This window comes from Plecotus auritus, assembly GCF_963455305.1.
Source record: "Plecotus auritus genome assembly, chromosome: 13".
Classification (NCBI taxonomy): Eukaryota; Metazoa; Chordata; class Mammalia; order Chiroptera; family Vespertilionidae; genus Plecotus; species Plecotus auritus.
The window spans coordinates 20121660-20143716 of record NC_137779.1 but is presented as its reverse complement, the minus strand read 5'-3'; the positions used below and the strand labels follow the sequence as shown (position 1 = coordinate 20143716).

The window sequence follows — 22057 nt, the reverse complement described above, 5'->3', positions numbered from 1 at the left end:
ACTTTTTCCAACACGCGATCTGCCTGTCTTCAATCATGCAGAGGGGCTGTGTGTCATGAAATTGAACGGTTCATAGGCTTAACTACCTCATATCCACGGCAAAAGCAATTGTAATAAAAGTGAGAGCCACACCCCAAATTCCACAGCTGTGCCATTTTTAACCGTGTGCAGATGTGGTTCTTCTGGTGTTAACCTCAGAACTCTAAATAACGTGCTTGAATGGACATTTCTTTGTTTGTCACATTTAAACCTTCTCTATGAAAGATTCTCCCCATTCCTGTCACATTTGGATACTTTTATCTCTAAATTTTTACTTTCCCAACTGGTTGTATCTGTGACTTTATGTAATATCGTACACAGGAACACACTCCATAGCTGACCTGACCATGGTAATCATATCACAGTACATAAATGTATCAAATCAACACGCTATACACCTTAAACTTACACATTATTGTATGTCAATTATACCTCAATAAAAAGAAATTTTAAAAAAAGATAAGAAACACACCCCAGAGGCAAACTGCTTGCTCTGGAATTTGTCCCCATATTTCTACCTTATATGCCAGTACTACTGTCTCTTGATTCATCTATTTAAAATAGAATCAACTGACTTTTTTTATGATAATGTGGACTTCAATGTCCTTCCTTCGCTCTCACCTAACCTCCCCATAGTGATAGGGCTAAAGTTTTTTAAAAAATTACATCCATACTCTGTGTTTTCATTATTAGTCTCTGAAAATATTGTTCACTATTATTTCTTTCCCAGTACAACTATATTTTGTTTTCCCTGCTGCAAATATTCTTTCACTGGGTTTCTTTTTAACACACATCCAAGTCTTTCCATACAATCAAAGACCTCTGTAATACTCTTTTAATCTTCCACACAAAAAGTCTATCAAATAGCCTCTCATTTCATTTTCCTCCAGGGGGTCTCCCTCTTACAGTCCTGTGTCCTTTCTCATAGCTAGTGTCTGGAACCTCCTTCACCATCATCCTGGGAATTCCCTTCACCTCCCTCTTATGTTAAAAACCCCCATTTTCTGGATTCTATATCTTCATCTCTCCTGGATCACTTCATTTTGGTGGAGCACATACTTCAGTAACTTCTGGAGAAATGTCAGACTTTGGATATTCCTGAAAGTACCTTAATTCTGCAGTCATGTGTGTTGATAGTTTGGCTAGGTATAGAACTACAGGTGTCAAATAATTTTCATTTACAATTTTAAAGGCTCCATTGTTTTTTTAGCTTTTAATTTGGCTTTTGAGACATATGATAATAGTATTTTTTCATCTTTCTCTGAAAGCCTAGAGGATGTGGTTTGAATTGTTTTTTTTTTTTTTTTTTTTTTTTTTTTTTAATTTCGTGAGCTGAAATCTCCACCTACCCTTTGAATTTGAGAACTCTTATCTTTGCACCTGGAAAACTTTCTTGTATTATTTCTTAGATTATATCCTCCCCTTCATATCCTCTGCTCTACCTCTCTGCAATTTTTATTATATGTATTGATCTCTAACTTATTCTTTCTCTGCAATTATCCATCTTGTTTCTTAATCTTTCTATTGAGTTTTTCATTTCTGCTTTAAAACTTTAATTTCTGACAGTCCTTTCTTGTTCTCTGAATTTTAGTCTTCTTTTTCTCTGAATTTTGGGTGGACAATCTTCTCATCTTTGTATTTCTACTGAATGCCTTTTCTCTTTCATGTTCAAGGCTTTCCCCAATGCCCGAGAATGCTTGGTTGTTCATGAGTATTTAGGAATGAGGTCCACAAGGCTGTTTAGAAGCTTTGTGTGAATGGCTTGGCACAAGTGGCTTTTTTACTGGACACTCCCAACAGTTAAGCTATTGCAGATCTTTTCTATGGGGTGCTTTAATTGTTCCAGAGAATAATTTTTTTAAAAAATCTCTTGGATGGAGCAATTTAAACCCAGCCACTAACATTCTAGAACATGTGAGAGACATCAACTTCCCACCCCTGATGTGGGACTGGTGGGATGGGGTGTTTTTGCTTGGGACACAAGTGGAGATCTGAGGACTTCTAACAATGTCCTTCCCTTCTCACCTCTATCTCCTGTGACACCAGAGCCCAATTCCAGAGCCTGGCTGAGGATATTATCAAAGAAATAAGGCCCGATCCCCAGTAGGGGGTGTGCAGGAGGCAGTCGACCAATGATTCTCTCATCATTGAAGTTTCTATATCTTGCTCCCTCTCCCTTCCTCTCTGAGATCAATAAAAATATTTTAAAATATATAAAACATTGCTGAGAGAAATTTTAAAAGACCAAAATAAATCAAAGCAACATCGCATGTTCACGGATTGCAAGAGTCAATGTAGTCAAGATATCTATTCTCAAGTTTGTCTAGAGATCCAATATAATCTTGATCAGAATTTCAGCTGGCTTTTTGATGAGCTCTCTGCTCTGAACTTCATATGGAAATTACAGCAGACCATGAAAAGAAGAACAAAACTGGAGGACTAAAACCACCTGATCAAGACTTACTATAAAGGCAATGCGTGTTTTTCTTTAAATTTCAAAAATCATCTATTTCATTTCCAAGAATGATGCTTTATTCTTTGATGGTTACTTTATTGGGCATCTTTTCTTATGTTATGAATGCATTACCTTCTGGCCCTTTCTGAGGTTACCAACTAGGTATTTATATATATCGATATGTCGTCATTCTCTTCAGAACTTTGTCCTTCTCTTTCAGGCTGTGGGTTTTCTTTCAATGGCCAATGGTCCTTGGTTGTCTAATCATAATTAAAGATTTAATAATAAAAAAAATAAGGCTTTAGAGCTAGACTCTCTAAACAGACTGTATAAATGTGCGTATGTGTTAGAAGAAATGTAAGAAAAATGATTGTTTATTGTTTTTATTTTCAATTTACAGAGTAATTTCACAACTATTTTCTTACTTGAGCCTCGCAACCATCCTGGAATCACTCATGAGTAGGGCCACCACCCTGTCCTACAGACCAGGCCAGGAGAAATGAGGACTTGGCAGGATCACGCAGCCAGGTGGTCCTGGTCTCTGCCTCCCAGAGTGGTCAGCTTCCAGTACTCAGGAAGCAAGTATTCAGGGAAGAAGGAAAGCAAGCCCCATGGACAGGGCACCCCAGGGCGGCCCAGGCCTGGCCTTGGAGCAAGGCCATCAGCCGGGGGACAGGCTCAATGGTAGAGCCTTGGTGGTCCCTGCAGTGTGACCGCTGGGCTCCACTCAGCCCAGAAATGCTGTTTAATCAGTAATTAGACTGTTTCCTTTTATGGCCCTACTCTCTGCTCCATTTTTAGGCATGTTAGAGATTACCTGGCCTAGCCCAGTGGTTTTATTGATAAGGAAACTGAGGCGGAGAGGGAGTGACCTGTACAAAGTCACAAAGGTAGTGAAGTCAGTAAAGCAGCAACACTAAGGCTGAGAGCCACGCCCTTCCACCGCAGACGAGTTTCAAGCATGCTCTGGTGGAGGAGGGGGCAGGGAGCTCCATCCATTCGGCTTGGCTACACACACAACCATCCCCCTCCACATAACAATCTCTCTGCAGGGCCACGGAGCCAATGGGAGAGAACGCATGCCGGCGTCTGCTTTTGCCTCTTCTTGCTCTCTTTCGTAGAAGTAAACACATTGGCAAGTGTTCATACAGAACGCAGCGCTGTGAAGCCAGATGCTTGCTTACTACAGGTGTACATACAAAACCCAGCACTGTGAAGCCAGATGCTTGCTTACTACAGGTGTACATACAAAACCCAGCACTGTGAAGCCAGATGCTTGCTTACTACAGGTGTACATACAAAACCCAGCACTGTGAAGCCAGATGCTTGCTTACTACAGGTGTACATACAAAACCCAGCACTGTGAAGCCAGATGCTTGCTTACTACAAACAAATAAAAGGCCAATTGCCACCAGCCAGCCACAGGCCCCAGACACCCAGCAAGGCTCAACACCAGCTCGGACAAGAAGCCAGGAATGATTTCCTGGAGGACAGGTGGGCGTGAAAAGCTTGGGGGTACATGAAGAGTGAAGAACCTGGAGGGATGAAGGGGGATGACCCAAGGGGCAGGTTGCAGGGACAGGGTCAGATGATCGCCATTCCCATCCAACTTATTATTTCATTTACTTATTTATTTATTGACATCCAACTTATTAGAGGGATAGAGAGGATGGTCCAGAAATCCAGGAGCATGTAGAAGCCCTTCAGTACCCTATTTCCTGTTGCTTTAAGCACACCCGTGCAAGCGACTCATCTCCTCCCCAAGGCCGGTGGTTGTCCTAATAAACTGATGTACAAAAGCTATATATTTTTTTTTAATATATTTTATTGACATTTTACAGAGAGGAAGGGAGAGGGATAGAGAGCTAGAAACATCGATGAGAGAGAAACATCGATCAGCTGCCTCCTGCACACCTCCCACTGGGGATGTGCCTGCAACCAAGGTACATGCCCTTGACCGGAATCGAACCCGGGACCCCTCAGTCCGCAGGCCGACGCTCTATCCACTGAGCCAAACCGGTTTTGGCCAAAAGCTATTTTTGACAGAAGAAAGACCCTTGTAGTCCCTGACTCCCCTGGAGTACGAAACTTACCAGGGATGAAAGCTCAATACTAAGCAAACAAAACGGTGTCCAAGTCAACCAAACAATCCTCCCACTCCAGAGGGACCGTCTCCTGGCTCCCAAGCACACGCTGGCAGGCCCGCCACCAGCTCCCAACTCTCTGGGGCCCATGCTCCCACTGGCACTAGGGGATCCTAGTGAATCCAGAGCTACACTTGTCACCGGTCGTTCGGAGTGTGGGCCTGACTAGAGAAAAGCAACTGATGAGTGTTGACATTCATAAATGACAAAAATAACACTAACTGACCGGCTGGCATGGCTCAGTGGTTGAGTGTGGACCTAGGAGCCAGGAGGTCACGGTTCGATTCTCTGTCAAGGGCACATGCCTGGGTTGCGGGCTCGATCCCCAATAGGGGGCGAGCAGGAGGCAGCCGATCAATGGTTCTCTCTCATCATTGATGTTTCTCTCTCTCTCTCCCTCTCCCTTCCTCTCTGAAAGCAATAAAAAAATAAATTAAATAAATTTTAAAAATAACAACAATCCGAAAATCCATGCAAGATTCCCATGTAAGCAGACGAGGAGCAAAGAAATCTTCATGCCAGATGGTTGTGTGTGTTTTTTTAAGGATCGTTGCTCATTTGGCTAAGGTTGGGTGTGACCTGCTGGGAAGGGGAATGAACCTGAAAACAGAAAAGGTCACTCAGAGTCCTGGGAGGAACCGTGCAAGACCATCACACCGCAACTGGTAACCTGCTTTCGCTGCTGGAGACCAAGGTCAAGGGGCAGGGGTGATGTCACTGGCTGGACACAAAGGTGTGTTGCTCAGACCTGAGACTAGAACAGGGTGACTGGCTCCACACGCCACTGCCGATTCTGCCGTTGATTTGTGGCAGGTGCTGTTCACGTAGGGGTCTGGTGACTCAGTGTACCCGTCACCAGACGGGGTGGATTTCAGCTCCATGATGTCATCACTGTCACTAGGGTCATTAGAGCCATACAATATCCCTGAGATTGTTCAAGCAAGAAAGGACCGTCTGAGCATCTGCAATGGTTCTCCAAGGAGAGGAAGTGTTGTGTTCTGTGGCACTCGAAGGCACGTGCCTTCCTCTACAAGGAGAAATACAAAGCCAGCATAACTCTCACATCCCCTCTCGGATGCCAGTCCCTGTCAGATCCTGGCCAGAATCCCCAGATACACGGGCCACCTAAGACGACAGCGCAAGAAATGAATTCCAAAAACTAACGCTGCCTTTGTCTTCCCAGGCGATGCTGAGCACAGTAGGGCCGCATAGCATTGAGATTCCAAGGAGAAACTAGAGAAAGGCCTCTTTTTTTAAGTGGCTGATTATGAGGGGCCCTACTTAGGATGGCTCACTCTACTTTTAAAAAATATATATATTTTTATTGATTTCAGAGAGGAAGGGAGAGGCAGAGAGAAATAGAAACATCAATGATGAGTGAATCACTGATCGGCTCCCTCCCGCACAACCCCTACCAGGGATCGAGCCCACAACCCAGGCATGTGCCCTGACGGGGAATCGAACCGTGACCTCCTGGGGCAAATATGTCTCCCTACTTAAGTCACCACCCACACTTAGGACACCTCGGGCAGCTGTAGACAGAGAGCAGCAGCCCGTATGCAGGTTCCCGGGAGCAAGGCTTCAGCCACCCTGCCGCCGTTGTAGCCCCGGCCCAGCACAGTGACCAGCTGAGAGGACACTCAGTTTGTTCATCACAGGATGACCAAAGGGACACAGGAGAAGGGAAAAGAACCACATCAGAATCCTCCGCCCACTCAGCAGCCCCAACAACTGATCTCAGAAGCCAGAGTCTCAGGATCCCATGGATGGTCCCACCCCAGCGTTTCCCCGACCGGCCTGGGCATGCAAAGTAACAATAAAAATGAAGTGAAGTGAGCAACGTGCTTCCAGCATCCACATTCCCAAGCCCCTCTCTATGGAGAGGCTGACACAGCAGCCAGGAGCGGGGCCAGGTTATTCTTAGGAACTTCAAGTCCCAGCAACTCAGCCTTCATTTCCCAGAAGCGTAGGCTGGGCTCGCCCACGTCCCACCACAGAGAGAGGCGCCAGCCGGTCAGTTTCAGTTTCAGCTGGACGGGGTGGATCTTTGCTTCCATGCCTGGGGCCCTCCCACAACAGGCTATGGGCATCCCTTGGTCTCCTAGGCGGCCACCGGAGTTCCTCGGAGACACACGCCCAGCCAAGGTGGGGTCAGCTGGTGGTGGACTTCGGAACCTGCTGCCTCTTGTTGCCCAACTTCTCACACTTGCCCTTTGACCCGTCAATGTCCTCCCACCAGAAGAAGAAGCCCAGAATTACCTGAGATCCGTGGCCCCGAGCCACCCAGGGGAACAGGACGCTGACCCCCAGCTAAGTTCCCAGGGAAGGAAAGATCAAACAAAGCTGCACACCTGGTCGGGGCAGGAAGAGAAGTCGTGGGGGCCTGACTCAGCCAACCGGGCACTGTGTCAGCAAGAAACCCGGGCTGGGCCCCTGCCAGCCAGCAAGGCTCCCTCCCCAACTCCATGCACTGCCCAGGCCCTGAACACAGAGCAGGGTCCTGGGACCACACGCACCTGCAACATGACCCCCAAAGGGGACAGACCACAGACTGGGGAGGACCCCTGATGCAAGTCCCTGCCTTCCCTTTTGAGGGATCGGGGTGGGTGGCACCTACATGAGGTGTGGGGCCTGGGAGCTCTGAGCCATTGGGGCAAATAGGCCTCACTGTGCCTTGTTCTCCTCTCTAAAAAGTGGGTTAATAACCCCTTGCAGCCTTCTAAGTGGAGGTGTTGTAAAAACAAATTACCTGACTCATGCTAATGACAAGGGCCTACCTACGATCTCCCTTCAGTTTTGATCTCTCCACCCACCGTCCATCCACCTGCCCAAAGCCAAGCAAGGCCCATTCCTCCCTCTGGTCTTGTGGAGCAGCTGGAGTTCAGGTTAAAACATTCAAACAAAACAAAACAAAACAAAACAAAAAGAACACCCTTAAAAGCACAAGTCTGCCTGGAGGCCTCATACAGGAAGCCCCTGGGAGCCACAAACCAAGACCAGCCCATCCATCCCTGCACCCCAAGGGCCTCCTCCTGCTGCTGTCTCCCCTCCCTTCCTCCCCCCTGCGCAGAGGCCAGCAGGGACTGCAGGGGGTGGGGAGGGAGGAGGGGAGGGGAGACAGCCCTCCTTGGGGTTTTGTCACCCATTCTTGGACCTGAAGCCATTTTCCCAGCAAAACCAGGGAGTCTGCCTGAGCACGCTCCAGGTCTCGGTTTACACATCTGATCTAGGGGTGCTGACGGCCCCCACCTCTCACCCTGCCCCCAGCCAGGAGGTCCCCAATCCTGCATGAAACCAGGAGGCTGGTCCCCTCCTGCCCACTCAGAAGGACTCCTCTCACCACCTACCAAACCTGCCTGCCCTTGAGGACACAGCCAAGGCCACGCCCCTGCGGGAAACCTCTGCGGACCATCTCAATCCACAGTACGTTCTCCTGGGCCCTCGCCTCCCCTATGACCTGCACCACCCACTTGGCATCAGTGAGCAGACCAGGCAGCCCTGGGAGGTCAGGGTGCCCCGGTTCCTATTTGTTCTGCTTTCCCCATCCCTTTACCCTTGACCTTGCCAACGTTAGCAATTGATTGGTTGATAGATTGATTGCTTGAAAGATGTCTCTCTCCACAGCCAGGTGTAGAGTGTACCCAAAACAAGCTGGGGACTTTCCAAACGTGTGTCGGCGCTGGAAGGGGAGAGAATGCTCAGCTCACATCCTAGTTCAGCTTACAGCGCCCCCAAATTTGGTCTCTTCGAGTCTCTTCCTCTCCCAGTTAAAAGCTACCCCCAGGACACATCCGCTTTTGTAATTCCACCAGAGAATTCCATCTAGCCTCCAAGTTCACCCTCCATCCGCTGCCCCAACGCCCCGCTGCCCCTTCCCTTCCCTGGGCTCTTGGGTCCGTCCTCATTTGTCAGGGGTCCTCTTCCCGGCCCCCGACCTTCCCACCTGCCCCAGCGTGTCACCAGACAGGGAGCAGAAGCACCCACCTGCAGCGACCACCAGGCAGATCCCCCCAGAAACCCAGCAAGAGGAGCAAGAAGTGAAGGCAGTGCCGTGTAACTCCTTCTCAGCCTTTTGCTTGAGCCCACGTTTTGATTTCACAGGCTAGTGCTTTCTGAATTATTGACACACTTGTTGAGATCATGACAGAATCATGTGCAGTTTGTAAGAAATAACACCAACGGGTCCCTTGGACACTCTGCCCAGGTTCCCCCAATTCTAACATCCTATGAAACTATATTAACGACCACAACATTAATATAACCCATTGAGCCCTGGCTGGTTTGGCTCAGTGGATAGAGCATCGGCCTGCGGACTGAGGGGTCCCGGATTCGATTCAGGTCAAGGGCATGTACCTTGGTTGTGGGCACATCCCTCGTGGGAGGTGTGCAGGAGGCAGCTGATCGATGTTTCTCTCTCATCAATGTTTCTAACTCTCTATCCCTCTCCCTTCCTCTCTGTAAAAAATCAATAAAATATATTAAAAAATATATATATATAACCCATTGATCTGAGTCACGTTTCCCGTTTTGCTCGTGTTGCTCTGTGTGTCAACATTAAGTTCCACATACGCTGTTATCACTGATATCGTTTCTTGTATTCACCCACCGGCAAAGTGGAGATTCTGACCCTCTTGCTGCCTGGGTGTGACCATGCCCACCTCCCTCCCGGCCCCTCCCCACTAACCCATCTTCCAGTCCTAAAGCTGTCCTTTCAAACGTTATAGAAGTGAATTATCCAGTATATAAATGTAGGGACTGCTGGCTTTTTTCACGCAGCAAAATTCCCTGGAGCGTGACTCAAGTCACTGCACGCTTCAGTGGCTTGTTCCTTTTTACTGCTGAGTAGTATTCCACGAGACGTCTGTGGTGGTGAGCAGCCGTGCTGGTGAACCCAGGATCTGCAGAAGTTAGTGGAAGAGCCCCAAGCCCACGTGCCTTCTGGCACGGACTGCATTAAAAAACATCTCTCCCACCTTCTGCGTAGCTCTCAGGCAGGTCGGAGTACACTCTAAGTCAGGTGTCCTCAAACTACGGCCCGCCGAGGACATTGATCCGGCCCGCCGGGTGCCGCTGCCTGTCCTGTTTAGCAGCCGATTTGTCCCGGGCCCGCAGTGCGCATAGGAATTTGTTCAGTTTTTTTCTTTAAACTATAGTCCGGCCCTCCAACGGTCTGAGGGACAGTGAACTGGCCCCCTGTTTAAAAAGTTTGAGGACCCCTGCTAAGTGGCTGTTTGGGTGAAAGAACTGAATACGCAAACAGGAAAGAAAGCACCACGAGGGAGGGGGTCTGGGGACCCAAGTCCAAGGTCACAACCCAGAACCCTGTCGTGGAGGGAGGTAACAGGATAGGAGCCCGGGGAGAGCTGCGGAACCATATCCTTGGACTTGGATTCTTAGAGCTGAGGCAATTTGTAGCCATCATCCCATCCCCCATCCTCCGAAGGCCATCCTTTCTGGGGGAAATAGCATTTTCATTGGCTGCCAACATTACAAATCCTTCCTCCACCAGGTGTGATCAGCATCACAATGGCCGGCACGTGAGTGTGGCAATGGGGCCAGCCGAACTCCTGCAGCTCCTGCAGCTCAGGCAGCTCCCGGAGGACTTCCAGGTCCCCATGCTGAGTCGGCTCCTCCTCTCGCTAAACACGCTCAACGCAATCATCTAGACATCCAAGTGTTTCCTAAGCCTCTGGCCATCTGGTCCAACCTCACAATACGATGAGCTAGCAATATTCCCATGCAGACATGGAACCCAGCACTCTACAGCATAATCCAAATGAGGCCTGACCGAGTGGTCTCCCTGGGAGCAGTTCATCAGTTACCCACCTTCTCCTGATCCAGCTGTTGCCATTAACATATTCAATTAGCACACACACAAAATGAAACAATGAATCAGCAAGGATACAGCCACTTGTTGGAAGCTTATGCAACAATCAAAAATGGTTTTTTTAAAAAATATATATTTTATTGATTTTTTACAGAGAGGAAGGGAGAAGGATAGAGAGTTAGAAACATTGATGAGAGAGAAACATCCATCAGCTGCCTCCTGCACACCTCCTACTGGGGATGTGCCCTCAACCAAGGTACATGCCCTTGACTGGAATCGAACCTGGGACCTTTCAGTCTGCAGGCTGACGCTCTATCCACTGAGCCAATCCAGTTAGGGCTCAAAAATGGTTTTTAAAAGAGTAGGTAAGCCTGGCCAGTATGGCTCAATGGTTGAGCGTCATAGGAACATGGTTTGATTCCCAGTCAGGGCACGTGCCCAGGTTGTGGACTCAATCCCCAGTGTGGGGTGTGCAGGAGGCAGCCGATCAATGATTCTCTCTCATCATTGATGTTTCTATCCCTCTCCCATTCCCTTTCTCTCTAAAATCAATAAAAATATATTTAAAATTAAATAAAAGTAGGTGATATGTGGAAAAACTGTCCAAGAGACAATGTTAAATGAAAAGAAAGAAAAAAAAAGGTCAGAAAGCACATAGGCCCTTCCCATCATCCTAAACACCTCAGGTGTCTCCTCTGAGAAGCTGCCAAGCAGGGCCCTCCCCCACTGTTTCAGTGAGATGACTTCCTCCAGGTTTCCCTAGCACCCCCTTCACACCACCATCCCAGTCTCAGTCTCAGGTAAACCACCTGCTCCTTAAGACTGGGGGGAGATACAGGCTGTCTTTGCTCTACAACCAAAGTTAATAAATGTGTGAATTAATTTATTTGACCATGTCTTTAGTTGCAGAATAGGAGTGACATTATGACTCCATTTGGGGAAGAAGAATCATGTACACATATACTATATATTAATATCCAAATAAGTACATGTTTGTATATGCATAGAAGACCTGTGGGAGAATATAAGACAAACTATAGAGATTATAAAATCTGGAAGAGAACCCGTCCGGCGTGGCTCAGTGGTTGAAGCAATAACCAACAAGTCACAAATCTCTGTTGGCATCTGAGAAACAACGCCAATGATAATATCCTCTGCTCACAGAGAAGGTAGTTGTTTTTTAAAAAAATTCTTTTTCCCCCTCACTTATGGCTTAGGAACCAGGAGGTCACGGCTCAATTCCCGGTCAGGGCACATGCTTGGGTTGCGGGCACATGCTTGGGTTCCATCCCCCGTGTGGGGCGGAGGCAGCCAATCAATGATTCTCTCTCATCACTGATGTTTCTATCTCTCTCCCCCTCTCCCTTCCTCTCTGAAATCAATAAAAATATATTTTTTAAAAACTCTGGAAGAGAATTTCAGAGGAATTTCACCTTCTATTTTGTATATTTCTGTATTGCTTGTCTAAAAAACAACAACAAACCAAAAAACCCTTAACTTTTGTAGTAAGGGGGGGAAAAAAAGCAACTTCTTTCAGAAAACATGCATAGGATAGGCAATACCAAGTTAATAAAATGCTTCTCTAGGGGACTTTCCTCAGTTTAAAATTCTTTCTACTTATCTGAGCCAAATTCTCTTTAAATATGTACATATTAACCTTTTAATAATAATTTAAAGTTACAACCAAATAAAAATATGAGGGGATTTACTTTAGATTCTAGGGAGCCACATTACATGCCTGGCTTTTACTGAGCTGGTGTCAGCTCTACAGTCCGGATCTCCTCCTGCTTCATCATCCTGGCTCACAGCACAGCAGTCACATCACCACAGGGGGAAGGAAGTGGCTTTAGTGTCCGTTGTCAGGGTGGTACGGCAAGAGCATGACTTACTCCTAACAGAGATGGACACAGTTGCCTATCCTAGAGGCTGACCATGTCTTTCTGACTCATAATTAAGTCATCCAAGGTATGGCCTTTCCCCCCAGGAGGGTGTCATCCATCAACAAAGAGGATAAGCAGATGCTCCAAGACCTCATCGGAGTTGCTACTAAATGAGAAATGTCGCAGAACCCAGGAAGAAGTTAGGAGCAGCCCAGAGGGACTCGGATCCATAAATGGACCCTGTTGGCACAGTCCTTCAATCAGACACAAGCCCACCGGACCTTACGGTTCTCCAGGCCCCCGTCCTCCACCGTGCCCAGCAGATAGGAGGCTGATACAATGCCTTTCCCAGAACACAAATTGGTGTGCGCCTAGCAACAAACTCGATAAAACATACACAGAGGGTAAGAAGTGGAAAAAGGCATCAAAAAATGTAAGCAACCGGATTTGTTGGCTTGAAGGGGTAAATTATTTTTAATTTAAAAATTTCCGCCGAAACCGGTTTGGCTCAGTGGATAGAGCGTCGGCCTGCGGACTGAAAGGTCCCGGGTTCGATTCCGGTCAAGGGCACGTAACTTGGTTGCGGGCACATCCAGGTGTGCAGGAGGCAGCTGATCGGTGTTTCTCTCTCATCGATGTTTCTAACTCTCTATCCCTCTCCCTTCCTCTCTGTAAAAAATCAATAAAATATATTTTAAAAAAAAAATTTCCATTATGACATTTATTCATGTAATGAATAAAGGAACGTTTTGTTCAAAGCCTTGTTGAAATCGCATCCCCCGCCGGACTCCTGGTCTACCACATGAGTAACTCATTAAAAGGGGAAACCAGACAAGAGTGGTGTGACAGGTGTTTAGTGGACTTGTGTTGGCGCCTGGTGCTCACCACAGTGCTTAATGGTGTGCTCCAGGATTCGGCTGGGAATAGGCATCAATCACCGTCGTCTTTGGAATACAACTGTATAATGGCATTGCGGGTAAAATCACAGGCTTTGAAGTCTCAGCGATCTGGGTTTGAATCCTTGTTCTACCTCTGCCTTTGGGCCATTATGTAAATTCTCTGAGCCTCAGTCTTCTCATCTGTGAACTAGGCATTTTTTTTCCTCGCACAGTTGCTATGAGGATAAACAGAGGTAATGAATTTAAGTGGGCATATTTAATGAGGGGTAGAATGACTGACATCATATTCTTCTCCTTTTCACCATCATCATCATCATCACCATCTCAGAGACAAAGGAGCCAAAATTTTGACCAGTCAGACAACCGTTACCAAGATTCTAAGGATTCTGTTGCTAAGTCTGGCAAGAACAAGCAAATTCTGAAACTATGAGATTCTAAGAAAGAATTTTCAGTAGGTGACCTGCTTCTAGAAAAGTTCTTAACAAACAAAAAAGGGCAGCTATTGGACACAAGCTGTGAGCAAACCCCAGACACGCTTCTCACCACTGCCAGCCAGGGTGAGCTCTCTCTGAGGAGCCCAGATGTTCCCAACCTCATTCTCATGCAAATGCTACTGTAATTTTGCTAAGCCCCAGGCATCTCAGGCACATCCCAAGAAGAGAAATCCAGTCTCTTACCCAAATCAAATCAATTCTTACTCTTAGTAATCCATCCCGTCCTGAGCCCATTGGGCCGACAGCTCTGTCTTGCACTAGAGCAGTCCAAGCAAAACACAGCAGAGCCAGACTACCCGAGTTCAAATCCTGCTCTCACTACTTTTTCGCTTTGGGCCCGTTTTCCTCACCTATAAAAGGGTAATAATAATAGTACTAAGAGGCGTAACACATGACATAGGCTGCACAGACGCTGGCGATGATTACTAGTCCTCTAAACACCTCAGGAGCATGTGCACAGTGTCGGACGCAACGGCGTCTTGGGGCTCCATCCCACTCTCCTTCCTCTTCCAAGAACGCTTTCTCCTTTAGGAGAGACATGAGCCAACAGCCCGGGCAGAACCACAAGCCAGAAAAGGAACTGCTACCAGAGGAACTCCAAGACCACGGTGGCCAGGGTGGCCACAGGCCACAGTGCACACAGTCTCGCCCCCGGCTCCCGGGGAGCAGAGTGAGAGGCCATATAAATGGACCCTGTGGGGGAAGCTGTGATGATACGGCGCCTGCTCGGGGCAGACCCATCCTCAGTGCCTTCCCACAGGGAGTGGGCAGCTATCGAGGGAGGACTGTCTTCTCTGATGCCTCAGTGTCCACATCTCCTAAATGAGGGCCATGAATTCCAAGGTCTTCCCCAGACCAAGGTGGACAAATCCACCCCCCACCCCCGGAGAAGGCAGGCTGCTTGGCCATCTGCAGCACCTGTGAGGCGAGTCCCCACCGAAAGAACAATCTTAGTGTCCTGCTGACCACCTTCCATGCCCACCCCTCACCCTTTGCACACACCTTCCAGCACAGGAGCCTCTGGGAGCCCCAAGAGAGAAGGAAGCGTTTAAACGTTTTGTTTTGTGTGATGGGAGGGGCAGCGGAGAATAAGAAGGAGAAAGGGCCCTGACTGGTTTGGCTCAGTGGATAGAGCGTCAGCCTGCGGACTCAAGGGTCCCGGGTTCGATTCCGGTCAAGGACATGTACCTTGGTTGTATGCACATCCCCGGTGGGAGGTGTACAAGAGGCAGCTGATCGATGTTTCTAACTCTCTCTCTCCCTTCCTCTCTGTAAAAAAATCAATAAAATATATTAAAAAAAAAAAAAAAAAAAGGAGAAAGGGACCAGCAGCCAGTGCCATGGTCTTGGCACACGTTTCCATTTCATAGAGGGTCATGTTCACAGTAGCCACGTGAAGGGAGGGAAATGACAGGTGGGACCCTGGGAGGAGGGTTTCGATCGCTGGAATCTGTGCCCCCAAGTTCCTCAGAGAGACTCCCTGTGCCCAGGGGGGCAGGCCGGCCCTTCTGCGAGGTCAGAGCCTCCCCCCCCCCCCCCGGACAATCTGGTTGTGAGCCTCTTCATGTGCATCCATTCTCCTGACGCCACATCACCCTACTGTTAGTCTCGAGTCCTTTTTCAACTCAGAAATTCAAACTGTGATTTATACACCACGCTGCAACTCACAAATGGCTGTCATTTTGTAAAGCCTCCCTTTTAATCCTTGCAACAACCCTAGAACATATATGTCATCCCCATTTTACAGCCACAGAAGCTGAGGCTCAGAGATTAGGTAACGTCTCTGAGCAGGAAAAGCAGCGGCACCCGGTCTTGCCTCCGCGTGGGTCACTCCGGCCACCACATCACCGACGGCCTCTGCCCCACTCACCAGCTCTGACTCCACAAGCCTGGGTCAGCTGCCCGTCTTCAGTGCCCACCGGGGCTTCTCCGGAACCTCGTTCTTACCACACAGAATTTAATCCCCTGTCCCCCACACTACACTAGGTGCTCCCCGAAGGCAGGGCCTGTGTCACTGGGTCTTCCCCAGTGCTGGTGCCCCATACCTGGCACAGGCTCCGTCGGTGTGTACCTAATGGAGATCTGCTATGTGGATGAGTGAATGTTTGACCAGTTAACAAAGAGATGCCTCTCGGAAGAGCCAGAGCTGTACGGCCTAGCCCCCACGTCTGATTTCCCAACCCTGGCTTCCCCATGCCTAGGGCACACCGAGTCTTACATGGGCAGCCCTGAGAAGGAACCCATCGATGCCAAAGCGACTTCATGGCCACCATCAAATATTCAACAGAGGCCGGACCCTGAGTGAGACGGACCTCCCCGTTCTTGTTGCCGGCATCGTGCGCCAGCTCTCATGCACCGGGGCTCACACAACCCCAGACACGGTGTGCGGAGCAGCGAGCGGCCACTTCCCGCTGCCCAGGAACCGGTAGGGGTGCGGCAGAGGCGGGAGCATCAGCCTTGGGAAGCACACAGCCAGACACAAGTACCGCCAAGTAGAACCGTTGCCAGCAGCACGGTGCCCTGTGGGGGCTGGCATGGCAACGAGGCTCTGCAGACGCAGAAGACAAACCCAGGGAGGCAGCTGCTCCTCCCGGTCAGGGAGCAAGTGAAGGCAGAGTCTGCAGACCTGACGGTGAACACTGTCCAAACACTGTCCGTGGCCCAGGGAGTGGGGCTGCTGGTGAGGCAGGGGCAGGGGCAGGGGCAGGGGGGGCAGGGATACTGAGAACTTCCTGGAGAAATGAATGGGCTTTGGGCACAGCAGGCCACTCCCTGCAGGGCACACTGTGTCTCATCTCTTCACACACCTCTTACACGGCGCTCCAGATTGTAAGCTCCTTAAGGGAAACAGCCATGTCCCACTTGCCTTTTAGCCCTCCCTGCCATGGTGCCGGGCACAGAACGAGGTACAGAGCTGGTTCAATGGAGCTCAGCAGAGGGCATGGGGGTGCGGGAGAGACAAAGTGACAAAGTGACCCATGAGAAGGGAAGCACCTCATCGCAAGTGGGAGGAAGAGCGCAGTGGGTGCAGAGTGGACAAGCTCCATGGAACGTGAGAAACTGGGGCCAAGGGGAGAAGAAAGCAAGGGCTGGCAGGGGGCAGGAGACGTCCACCCGTGGTGCCCTTGGAGCTCAGGGCAGAATGTGGAGGTGAGCCCCAGGCCTGGCCCCGTGGGGTGGGGCTAGGGTGCGCACGGTCAGAGATGACTCAGAGGAGGCTCGGGGAAGACCCTGCTTCCCCAGCGTCCGCAGGAGAGAGTGCCAGAAAGGGAAGTCACCGAGAAAAACCCGCCCTGAAATAACAAACACCCACCGGCAGGTCCTCACTGAGGAGACTCGGTAGGCAATTACCCAGGGCTCATAAACACGACAATTACAGGAAGGAACACAGAGGCACCCATGGGGCGAAGTGCCTCCAGCTGGCGGAGAGAGGCCAGCAGCACAGGCCCCGCAGGCCGGCCGCCCAGTCGCATGCTTGCTTGCTCGGACAAGGAGAGGAGTGAAAAGGGGAAGAAACAAGTTCTGTTTGTGGTTCTCGGCTCCTGCGAGCTGCCTAAGCCAGGATGCCGCTGGAGCAAAGGAAGTGGTTTTAGGAGCTCCAACATCGGACCTGGCGTGGGGCAGTGCCACAGCACGGGGCACAGGACGCCTGGGCGCAGGGAGAGCAGGGGCACCGCTCCGCCTGGCTCCGCCTGGCTTTTGCAGCTGGCGCTCACCTGGCCGCCAGGAAACCTGGGACCCCGCTGGGCAGAGGTGGGGGCCTGGCTGCGGGTCCTGCTGAGCACTGCCACCTCGGTGTGCCCTTCAAGGCAACTAGCAACCCATCCCAGCGCGACCTCCACGTCATGTCTGAGATCTCTCAGTCTCCCACTCTTCTTCCTGCCAAACAAGGGCTCCCGGCTTCCCTGTCATCTAAAGGCTCAAGACACGTTCCCACATCCTTTCCCACAGAGGCACCTTCCCCCAAGCTCTGTCCTCCCTTGGAGACGGCCACAAGCCCCGCCGTGGAGTCCTTAGCTCCAAACTCACGACAGCCAAGGCTCTAGTCTCCCAGGTGCCCGGATGCCCTCTGCAAAGGGCCCCCAATGCCCCTGACCAGTAAGGAAAAAACAAATTCCTGAAGAGGTCAAGCAAGGTTACCCCCCAAAGCCCCCTGGAGACCTCCCTTCTCCCGGCCACACCACCCACTCCAAGCCTCCCCCACCCCACCCCCCTCAACCCTGGCTCCTCTGGGGGTTGCTCTGATAGCGCGGAGTCCCCCGAGGGACCAGGGACCGAGATGGTCCCTTTTTTCCTTGGAGAGTCCGCATCTCCGAACACCTGCGCCTTCCCGCCTCCCCCGTGGCTGGCGCGCAGCAGAACAGGTACCAAAGGTCCTGTGGCCAGGCACCCGCCGAACAGGAAATTCCACCTGTGGGGCCAGCTCCCGGGCCACAGAGGGCAGTGGAGCGGTCCCCGGCCGAGACAAAGCGCAGCAGAGGTGCGGGCGGTCCAGCTGCCGCCGCACCCCGGCTCCCCGCCCGGACGGCGCCTGCAAAGCCAGCTGCCCTCGCCCCGGCCCGAGGGGTCCTGGCTACCCGCCGCCCGTGCCCTCGCCCACCTCCGGCCGCGAGCTGTACTTGAGTCCGGCGCCGAGGTCCTTGGAGCCCCCTCCGCCCTTGCGACCCCGATTGCTCTTCATGGTCCCGGTGACCGCTCGCGGGTCTCAGAGGCGTGGTCCCCGCGGGCGGCTGGCTCCCATCGCCGCCAGGGCCAGTGGGTCGCGGGGCGCGCGGCGCAGGAGGCGAGGGGTGGCGGGCGCAGGTGGCGGGGAGTCCGGTCGCAGGCCCGGCTCCCGGCCAGCAGCGGTGTGCGGGGCGGGTCTGCCCCGGCTCTTCCTGTCCCGCGCAGGTAGTTTCAGGGTGTGGCCTCCCGGGCCGCCCCGCCTCCCGCCGCTCTCGCCTGCACCTTCCCCAGACCCGCCGCCCCTTCGCGGGTCCGCCTCCCTCCAGCCTCGGGAGCCGCCTCCGTCCGTCAAGGGGAAAATAAGGCCACCGGCCTGGGGGGGACGGGGAAGTGAGCTGCGGCGGCTTCATGGGTGGTGGCCATTAGCACTGACTGCGCCCCGCACGTAATAGCAGGCACCCCGCCACAGCAGCAAGGGCTGCCCGCGCTCTCCTTCCCCCCTGGGAGAAGTGGCCTTTCCCCTGTCCCTTCCACCCGCTTCCTGGATGCCAGCCGTGGTTTCTCTCCCGCCCTCTTGCAACTTCGGTCTCCACCTGGCGGCGTGACTAGGTCTCAATTACAACCTCTCCAAACCCAAACAAAAACCGGACTGCCCCGGCCCAGCCTCCCGCGGCCTCCCCCGCGGCCCGGAGCTGCCCGTTCTCATGGTTAGAGGCCCTTGCTGGCCTGCTTCCAGCTCTCCCTGGGGGAGTGGGGGTCACCAGAGTCCTGAGTTGCTCACCCAAATGCCCTCTTATCTGTTCCCAGCATCCTTTACCCATGTGCAGCCTCTGACACGGATTGATCTCATCCGCAGATGCCCACCTACCCCGGGCTCTGGTCCTACTTTTGGCCCCTAAATGTAGATTTCCAAGTTCTCCCTTCAGCCTCCTCCCCTTTTTCTCTACATGTTCTTGGCATCTTGTCTTAGGGCTTTATATAGGTGGCTCTACCTTCCTAGCATTGGCATCGTGGAGTTGTGTTCTACACAGGGGTCCTCAAACTACGGCCCGCGGGCCGCATGCGACCCGCCAAGGACATTTATCCGGCCCGCCGGGTGCCGCTGCCTGTCCTGCTTAGCAGCTGACTCGTCCCGGGCCCGCAGTGCGCATAGGAATTTGTTCATAGTTTTTTTTTAAAACTATAGTCCGGCCCTCCAACGGTCTGAGGGACAGTGAACTGGCCCCCTGTTTAAAAAGTTTGAGGACCCCTGATCTACACAATCAACAGGTATTACTGAGCACGTGTTACAGGCTAAGCACACGCTAGGTGCCTGGAAACAAGAGTAAATAAAATCCTTGCTTTGCAGTCCTCAAGCCCCAGCCTTCCTTTCCAGACTCGCCCATCTCCCACGGTTTTCTCTGGTTGTGACAGTGTCATTCTCCCAGGCTCAAAACCTTGGGATCATCTTGGAATCTCCACCTCCCCCTTACACTTTTTTTTTTAAAGAATAGTTAGTGATTTTTAGAGATAGAGGAAAGGAGAGGGCGAGAGAAACATCAATGTGAGAGGGCAACATCGAGCAGCTGCCTCCTGCACCCCTGGTTTTGAGCCTGCAATCCAGGCATGTGCCCTTGACTGGGAATGGAACCGGCAACCTCCTGGTGCACAGGATGGTGCCCAACCAACTGAGCCACACCGGCCAGGGCTCCCCCTTACATCTTCTATCCCATTAGTCCCAATGCCGGTCAAGCCTTTCTCTCAGGTAGCTGATCTATAGAGCCCTTCCTTTCCTCCCCACTTAGAAGATCCCTGTGTACATACACCCCCATCACCCTTTGCCTGGATTTGTGTACCAAGCGAGTGATCTCCTGCCTCCCGTCTGCCGCCTCTGCCCTCTGGTCTCTTCCACACACAGCAATCAGGTTCCTCTTCCTCGGCCATAGCTTTACAAGCAGCAGTGTCTCCTGGACCCAGCCCAACCTCCTCAGCATGGCTTCCGCAACGCCACCTGCCTTCCTCGGCAACCTGGCTTCCCAGCATTCCTAGGGGCTCCTCTCAGCCAGGCTTCCCCACCTGTGCACCTTCCCTAGTGCTTCTCATTCACTGGGAGGCCCTACTCCCTCACACCCACCTCTGTGTATTGAGACCCAGTCACCTACGGAGTCATCATAGTCATGGGTAGTCATCAGTGGTTTTCACTCACAGTTTCTAGCTCTCTCCTTTCCTGGCACGGGCTAGCATTGCACTCCTTCTCCTTCAAAGGTCGGTGTGGCCCTATGGCTAGCTGTGGCCAAGGAAATGTCCCAGGAGGGGGCACACACCACTTCCAGGTAGGAGCATAAGGAAGCAAGTCCCCACCCCCTTCTCCTTGCAAAGTCACCCTGGGAGCACAGGTTGAGATAAAACCTCTATGGTCCTGTGACCCTAAGCGGCTGCCACGTGCAGAGACCCCTCTGATGTGCACCGGACATGGTGCATGAATAAAAATTAAGCTTTGGGCCCTAACTGGTTTGCCTCAGTGGATAGAGTGTTGGCCTGCGGACTCAAGGGTCCCGGGTTCGATTCCGGTCAAGGGCATGTACCTTGGTTGCAGGCACATCCCCAGTAGGGAGGGTGCAGGAGGCAGCTGATCGATGTTTCTCTCTCATCGATGTTTCTAACTCTCTATCCCTCACCCTTCCTCTCTGTAAAAAAAATAAATAAATAAATAAATAAATAAATAAAATATATTTTTTTAAAAAGTCAAATGATTTCCCAAGGTGACTGCACCATTAAAAAAAAAAAAAAAAGAATTAAGCCTTGGGGAAGTTAAGCCCTGAGAGTTGAGGGTTATTCAATGTTGCAGCAAGCCTAGCCCATCCCGACTGATGTCCTGTCTTCTCCTTGAGATTTTCCTTCCCTCCAAACCACAACTAGGTCTGCTGGTACCTCCGTCGTGGAATTGACCTTTTCTTTGCAGGCCCATCCGTGTCTTACTTATTCATTGAGACCCCGGAGCCCAGCATGATGACTAGCATAATAATTCATGTCAGTTTTATAATAGAAAATAGACCTGCTACCGTCCATCATATAAAGCATTCCAGAGCTAAATAGAAGATATAAAACACGAGCTTCTGCATATTGGGACAAAAATCCCCTGTGTCCCTCCTAGGTAGTACATTGGTACTATGGTTACCAGAGGCACAAGACCTTTCAGCGAATGTGGGTGATTGAAAGTAGCTGGTTTCAAAGTAGCGTAAGTGCATGGCATTCATGACTCTGAAAACTGCTGTTCCGCAGCCAGAGGAGTGTCTCGTATGGTCTCCCAGGTTCCTGGAGCGTCACCTTTCAGCTCTTGGCTAATGAACGCCTTGCACTGCGAATCCCGGACCTTTTCCCCACGGCCACTGTGTCATGTCCATGGACACCAAACCCACTTGGTTTCATCCTCATAACATTATGATATGTGAATTAAGTACTTTTAAAAAATATATATTTTTATTGATTTCAGAGAGGAAAGGGAGAGAGAGAGACATGAATGATGAGAATCATTGATTGGCTGCCTCCTGCACGCTCCACACTGGGGATCAAGCCCACAACCCGGGCATGTGCCCTGAACCGTGAATCAAATCACGACCTCCTGGTTCATAGGTCAACGCTCAACCCCTGAGCCACCGGGGCCCGCCGGATCTA

General features: G+C 50.9%; 1 protein-coding gene across 1 annotated transcript in view; it reads right to left on the bottom strand.

Annotated features, from left to right (window-relative positions):
- ST14 (ST14 transmembrane serine protease matriptase) overlaps nt 1-18602 on the bottom strand; it is a 42388-nt gene extending 23786 nt beyond the window's left edge. Inside the window, exon 1 of the mRNA XM_080650816.1 lies at nt 18339-18602. Within this exon, the coding sequence (XP_080506942.1) occupies nt 18339-18419 (81 nt within the window). The 5' untranslated portion in view covers nt 18420-18602. The remainder of the gene's footprint in view (nt 1-18338) is intronic.
- Nucleotides 18603-22057: the final 3455 nt, after the last annotated feature.